Below are 7,415 nucleotides of genomic sequence, written 5' to 3'. Positions count from 1 at the left end.
GTCAATGCATATGGAGGAATGTCAATGCATATGGCGGAATGTCAATGCATATGGCAGCATATGTCAATATATATAGCAGCAAGGACCACAGAGAGGGCATCTCAGAAAGTGTAGTACCTGTGGGCAGAGGAAAAGTAAAATAATGGAAGGGTATTGGCTTTAGCTTCATGTTATTGTTTGTTACCTTCAAGTCAATTCTAACACATGGGGACTCCACATGCACAGAGGAGAATCGCTCACTAAGGCTTTCAAAACTGTGACCTTTCAGGACTAGAACAATAGTCCTTTTCACAAAATATTTTATTTTATATTGGTTTGCTTACAAAGTTCATATGCATTATGTTTCACACCATCCTTCATTCACATGATGTTTCATATAATCATTTCCATTCATTATATTTAATAAAATTAATCACTATTGAACTATGCTTACCATTACCCTGTCTTTCCAGATCTCCACCAGATCTTTCCCAGTCCCTCCACCCACCAAATTGTACGACCCTATAATTTCCCCCTGGCCTCTGCTACTACCCTCTTCTCCTTACATCTTCATACACATTTACTAGTTATCTTTCTATTTCTACAATAATGATCTTACGTCGTATTTAGGACTGTCTTTTGAGGCACCACTGGGAGGACTTGAACTCTCAATCTTTTAGGCAAGTAGGCAAGTGTTTAATCATTTTCACCACCAAAAGGACTTCATTGGTATCCTAAAACTTGAGATCTGGTCCCAGCTCTACCACTAATTCATCTGAGTGACTTCTAGTCATCCTCTCTGATCCCAGTCTGTGAAATGGGGAGGCTGGGTTCCCTAGGGGCCATTCCAACTCAAGCATTGAATGAATATTCAATGGGAATATAGCCCAAATGACTATAAGAATTTATAGTATATATTTTTAGTAAATGACAAGATAGTAAATACTGTAGGGTTTGTGGACTACGTGCAGACTATGATCTTTTATGCTCCTTTAAAAGTGTTAAGAGCAATTCTTGGCTGTGGACTATATACAAAAGTGGAACAGATTTGGTTCATATGGATAGGATTTCATTATTATGACTAGCAAGAATAAATTCAAAGATTCTCTTTAAGGCAAATTCCAAAAAAGGGAGGGGGGGACCCACTAAGATGTAGAGAAAGAAAAATGGAAGCATACACTCAAGATGCAGTATGTCCAAGCCTACATATGACTGGATAATGCAGGTTTGGCAGAGGATAAAACCAAACAGATAATATTTTAAGAGATGGGGATAGTGACCAGACAAACATTGGTTGTGTCTTTTATTCAAATTGGTTTTCATTCACTCATTAATATAAATTGGGTGAAACAAGGCTGCTCCTTGGAGGCAAGGATTCTGAAGCTCTGTGTCATATACTTCAGGCATGTTGCAAGGAAGGACCAATTCTTTGGAGAGGGACATTATGCTTGGGAGAGTGGAGGGACAGTGCAAGAGAGGAATACCCAGGATGACTCATGGATTGACTCAGTCACTGGAGTAATGGGGGGTAGGTGTGTCAGAGACAGTAAGCTTGGCTCAGGATAGAGTAGGGTTCTGAGCTGTTGTATATAGGGTCACTATGAATCACAGGCAACTCAACAGCACATAACAACAACAACATTAATCGTAATTGATCGATACCATTTATTACAAAGTCTTATCAAATCTTCACTGTGCCTTGCCTTTTCCTTCTCCCTACCCACCCATCTGCTAGTCTCCACGTCTCTATACTGAAGAAGCAGAATGGATCTGGACCATTCTGTCTGCGCAACCCATAGACAATGCAAGAGTAAGGATGCCCGTGCCTAACCCTGTCACTCTTGATGTTTTGACAGCATAAAGAGATGTCAACTGGAAGAAATCCAACATGTTTGAATGATCAGGGTTCAGAGGCCCAGAGGCACTGACTAATGAGGGAAGATTAAAGTGGACAAATACTAATGGGCTCATTACGGAGCATTTAACAGGACAAGTGATACCAATTCACAGATATTTGAAAAGTGTAAACACTGTAATCAGTGGGCCTGGCAGGGCTGAAATGAGATGGTTAAGAGAATGGAGATTGATGATGATTACCTCAGAAACGGACAGTAGCTCAGCCAGCAAATGATGGCCTTTTCTCTTGGCTTCATAACTAATTCATTGGCATGGAAGTGGCAGAGATAGACCAGGTAGGAAAGCACATGGAAAACCAGGAGTCAAGGGATTCCCACTAGAAACCAATTCTACGGATTGGAAATCTTCAGCAGATCATTGCTATGCAGCTTCAACTTCCTCTTCTGCTATTCCTGTCTCATGGCTTTTTTGTGAGGATGGGCTGACCATTGTTGTCTATTTTCTTTAAAAGGGCAAAAATTACTCAAGGCCAAACTTGCATCTGACATCAAACGATATCAGTACCCAGACCAAGAAGGGGGGGCATAAGAGCTGTCCGATTCCTCTCCTATGCTCCTTTTCACAAGGCACCTCTGTGATATAGTCCATAGGAAGGAAGATGCATTCATTGCTAATCCTAAAGTTCGTCTCTACAACAGTGAGGTGTCATGAAAATGGTTAAGTACAGAAAAAAATGAACATGGTAAAGGATCAGGACAAGGGAGGGTTAACCTGGAAGAATTCAAGAAAGGTCAATATGGCTATGACAATCAGCAAACAGGAACAGAATATGTGTAGGTGTTCAAAAGGGATGGGGAAGAGGAGAAAGTGGGACAGGAAAAGGGAGAGGAGATCAAAAAGTCTGCGAGGGCAGCAAAATTTAGTGGATGAAGGAACAAGCAGAGGGTAAAAGGATTTGATGGGAATGGGTGATAAAACACATACAATGTATGTGAACAAAATTCAGTATGTATGAATGATTGTGTGCAAAGCCATTTTTAAAAGGAGAAAAATTTAAATGGTTAATGTTGTACGTATTTTACTCCTAAGTAAGCTGAGGCTGGAGGGGGTTGCCCCAAATCAAATGCCTCAAACCATACAGTCACATCCTGTGTAACCAGGGTCTTCCGGCTCCTAACTGGCCACTTTGCACTGTGTCTGGGAAGCAGGGCTCAGAGGGAGAAGAGTTAAGCATCTAACTTTACTTGGCTTTTTAGAAGGTGTCAGTCATAGTTGTTGGCTATAATTCTTTTTTTTTTTTTTAAGTCAACACAAGCTACCTAACTTGGGAGGAACTGGAGAGCATTATGCTAAGTGAACCAACTCAGCTCTCTAAGGATAAATATTGTGCAAGACCATTAGTGTAAAACAACCATGAGGATCCAAAGGTGGGGGGGAGCAGAGGGGTGAGGATGGGAGGCATTAACCATAGGGCGGAACAATATGATGGGGGGCGGGAGGAAATGGGAACGATCGGGTGTGAAAAACAATGCATATGAACTTTGTAAAAAAAAAACAGTATGATTTTTTTTAAAAATCGACACAAACACACACACCCCCTAAAAAAAGAAAACCAACACTTCCTTTTACCCCTGGAATAAGGGTTATGATCTCAAAAAGATTAATGTCCAGCTCCACCTTCTTCTAAGAATCTCTCTCCACAGCCACCTGGTGGCACCACAGCCTCCTCCCGCCTGGCTGTCACTCTCAAGAACTGACAGCCAGCCTTTGGAAGGGGCTGGAATATGGGCGCACTTTGAAATCGCCTCCTTGGCTAGTGGCTGGGTGTGCCAAATCCGTCACAGTGACATCTCCAAGGCCCAGGGGAGGTGAGAACAAGTTTCTCTGGTTTGGCGTGTCCCCAGAGCTCCAAAGGGGAACCACCGGCACTTCCCTATCCCAGCACCGGGCCAGTCTCCTGCCTTCCTTCCCCTGGCCCTGATGGCCTCCACTTTAAATGTGCAGGCCACCTGCCGGCCCCCATTTTAAATGCACTGGCCCCTAGGACCCCAGAGCACCAGGACTGGGAAGCAGCCTTCCAGGGCACGTGCCATGGGCACACTTCCACCAGCTGCCCCAGGCACCTGTAGGCAGTGGGAGCACATGATTCTCTCCAATTTCTACAACGTTTCTCATCCACAACACAAGACAGTCACCTCTGTGGGCTCATCCCCTGTTGCTGCAATCTGCTTGTGCTGGTCCTCACACCCTCTGCCAGCCTCTCCCGCGCCCCCTCTGCTCAAGGTACACGGCTGGCCATCCTCTGGCCAATCACCTCCCCCCAGGCACTTCTTTCCACTCAGCCTAACTTGGTTCCCTTCTCCTGGCTTTGCACCTCCTTAACTTCCCGCAAACCCCACTCATTCTAACTCCACAGCACCCAGAAAAGTTCAACTCCCAGGACACTAACCAGTTGCTCTCCATGCGCCCCTTTGTTCCTCCCATCGCCTCCCCCCTCAGCCCGCCGTGCCAGGCCCCCCACATACCCAGAGCCCAACGGCCATCACCACCACGAAGTAGATGACAATGACAGAGATGTCAGCAGCATTTCGGATGCGCTCGTGGGACGGGATGGGCGCAGGGGTGGTGGAAAGTGTGGGGATCCAGGTGCTGCTGTCCATGGCGACAGGTCCGGGCTCGTCTTGGCCCTGCTGGCTGTTTTATGCCGCCTGTGGGTTAATGATCAGCCGCAAAGAGAATGGATCTGCGAGACGTCGAGGCAGCCAGGAGGCCACGCGAGGTCCCTGCACTGCTCTCCTCAGTCCCAGAGTCGGAGCAAGTGCAGCTGCTGTGTGGCCGCAACGCCACAGGTAAAGGCTGTCCCTGAGCGGGGAGGGGCCAGGCGGGGCGGTGGAGGTAGTGCCCGCCTGGCACAAAGTCCTGCCGTGCTTCTGCAGCCACTGCCAGGCTGGCCCGCCAGGAGGCCGCATCCCCCAGGGGCCCTGGAGCAGCTTCCATCAGGACCAGGCGGCCTGGGGCAGGGGTTTAGAAGCTGTAAGTCACCAGCCTGCTGGTAGATGAACCCAGGTTCACACTCTGGCTTCTCTTCAGTGTGAAATGGATGTAAATCCTGCAGGGTGTAAAGCTTGCGAGAGTTAGTGGAGTTCTCCTCTCTCCAGAGAACTTTGTGGGGAGGTAGAGAAGTCTGTCAAAATGTTGCTGGGGTAGGTTCAGCACGGTTGTTACTTTCTTGGTGGCAGGAATGGCCACCCACCCACTTTCCTGACCTCCAAGCCTGAAGCTGGGATGGGACACTGTTGTGCCCACTGGGAGAAACTGAGGCAGGGAGGTGGAGCTGGGAGTATTCGGAGGGAACTTTTTCCTCACCTGCTTCTCAATGGCACCATTTGGGGCCCTTCTGAAGGCCAATGTTGTTATGTGCTGTCCAGTTGTAACCCTTCCATAGCTGACTCCACCACCAGAGGGTTTTCAGAGGCTATGAATCACATGAGAGGACATTGTCCATCTTTCTCCCATGATGCATTTGGTAGATTCAACCTTGTTACCTTTGAAAGGCCATGGTCTTCACAATTACTTATTATGCATCCAATGACTAAGGAAGACAGAAGAAGAAGCAATGCCTTTGAGTTGTGGTGCTGGAGAAGTCTTGAACACGCCATGGATGGCCAAGAAAACAAACAGGTCTGTCTTGGAGAGGGTGAAACCAAGTTTCTCCTTGGAGGCTAAGATTTTGAAGCTCCTTCTCACATAGTTTGGGCACGTGGCCAGGAGGAACTGGTCCTTGGAGAAGGACATCATGCTTGGAAGGGTGGAGGGGCACTGAAGGAGAGGAAGAGCCTGGAAGAGATGGATTAACATAGTAACTGGGGTAACAGGGGTAGATGTGTCAGAGACAATAAGGTTGGGTCAGGACAGGGCAGGCTTCAGAGCTGTTGTACATAGGCTTGTTATGAGTCACAGGCAACTTGATGGCACATAACAACAACCACCTTTGAATTGGCAGAGCTCTGTCTGAAGTGGGTGGGAGGAACAAAGCCAGAAAACCCCTTCCAAGGAACTCATCAAACCCAGATCCTTGCTGGGAGTTGGCTAGCCCACCAGGAAACAGGAGGCACCGCTGTGGGCTGGGGCTCAGGACAGAGAGGGAGAGTGACAGGCAGCCTGTGACAGGCCAAGGCAGGCCTACAGAAAGCTCTGCACTGCAAACCCAAATCTACCAGCCTCTCTGGTGGAAGACGGTGCGATTTGCAGCCTCAGAAACCCAGCGGAGGATCAGCTGTGAGTTGGTTCTGATTACCTAGCAATGAGGTGAGAGCAGGCCTAGTTTGGAGGGAGGATAGGCTGACCCAGAGCCAACGGTGACTGCAAGGGGAGAAGGAAGCCTCTTCAGAGCTGAGACTCAGGGGGAGATGACTCACCAGCAGGGCTCTCTCCTGCCTCCAGCCCCGCCTGCCCCCTTAAAGTCACCCTGCCCTGCTCTTTTGTTCTAAGTGCTTTGCTATCAAAGCCACCTGCTGCCACGCCTTATCCTCTCATCAGCACTTATCCATCCCACTGAGACCTGGGCAGCATCCACACTACTAAGCCCTTCCCCAAACCCCCTTCCCCATTCCCCAGAAATAGCCCTGTGGTAAGGAGTTGGGCTGCTAACCCAAAGGCACATGGTTCGGATCCCCCACCAGCTGCGCCTCAGAAGAAAGAAAGGCAGCCTCCTCCTGTGGGATCTACAGCCTCTGAAAACCCGCTGGAGGGTCAGCTACAAATCAGTTCAGACTTGACAGCACGTAACAGCATGACAACAACATCCCTAGAAATATAAACTGTGAAAGGACACATCCAAAGTCCAGTCAAATGTCCACCAAAGACTGCATTTTGGAAGTAGACTGCCAAGCCTTTTTCTGAGGTACATCTTGGAAGATTCAAATCTCCAGCCAATCAGTTGGCAAGGAAATAATACCCATGGGGATCAGGAATTCCTCTTCTGGAAACTCTGGAATCAGGGCTTCCCACTGTGGACATCCTTCAGGAAGAGGGCAGGCCTCAGCCACAGCTCCGGTCAACCCTGCATTCTACAAGGTGTTTCGTCTGGCTCTGGTGAGGCCAAGTCTCTGCTTACAGGGAGCTTCTACCCACAGGAAAAGGAAAAGTCCGGATTCAGGCCAGACTGTGCCAGGTCCTGAAAATACAAGGAACGTAAAGAACATCTGTAGCGATGAGTAAATCCAAAATGTACAGGGCATCACACACACACACACACACACACACACACACACACACACACACTTAAATAAAACAAAAGGTGCATGGGGTGAGGGGCACTAAAGGCATATGGTTCTTCCAAGCAGGGACTGGCCTTTTTTAGGACAGTTGAATGTGAATGAGAAAACAATAAGGGACAGCAATCAGGGAAAAAATGGGAAATCAACTCATTCATTCACTCACTGACTCACTCGATCATTCACTCACTCATTCATTCACTTACTCATTCATCCCCTTCTCTATGCCAGCTCATGCATGCTAACCCCAAAGATACAGCAGTAAAAGCACACCCGGCTCATACCTGCGGGAAAGACAGGCCA

The 7,415-nt window shown here is 47.8% G+C and overlaps 1 protein-coding gene across 4 annotated transcripts in view; it reads right to left on the bottom strand.

Annotated features, from left to right (window-relative positions):
- The window catches only part of SLC5A1 (solute carrier family 5 (sodium/glucose cotransporter), member 1), a 102,066-nt gene extending 97,570 nt beyond the window's left edge, over positions 1–4,496 (bottom strand). For all 4 annotated transcript variants that reach the window (XM_006894816.1, XM_006894819.1, XM_006894817.1 and 1 more), the window contains exon 1: positions 4,362–4,496. In XM_006894816.1, the coding sequence (XP_006894878.1) occupies positions 4,362–4,496 (135 nt within the window). The remainder of the gene's footprint in view (positions 1–4,361) is intronic.
- Positions 4,497–7,415: the final 2,919 nt, after the last annotated feature.

Source organism: Elephantulus edwardii, unplaced genomic scaffold (assembly GCF_000299155.1).
Source record: "Elephantulus edwardii isolate Elephantulus edwardi_28Jun2011 unplaced genomic scaffold, EleEdw1.0 scaffold00151, whole genome shotgun sequence".
Taxonomy (NCBI): domain Eukaryota; kingdom Metazoa; phylum Chordata; class Mammalia; order Macroscelidea; family Macroscelididae; genus Elephantulus; species Elephantulus edwardii.
Note: the sequence above shows the minus strand (reverse complement) of the source record. Positions and strands in the feature narration are given on the sequence as shown.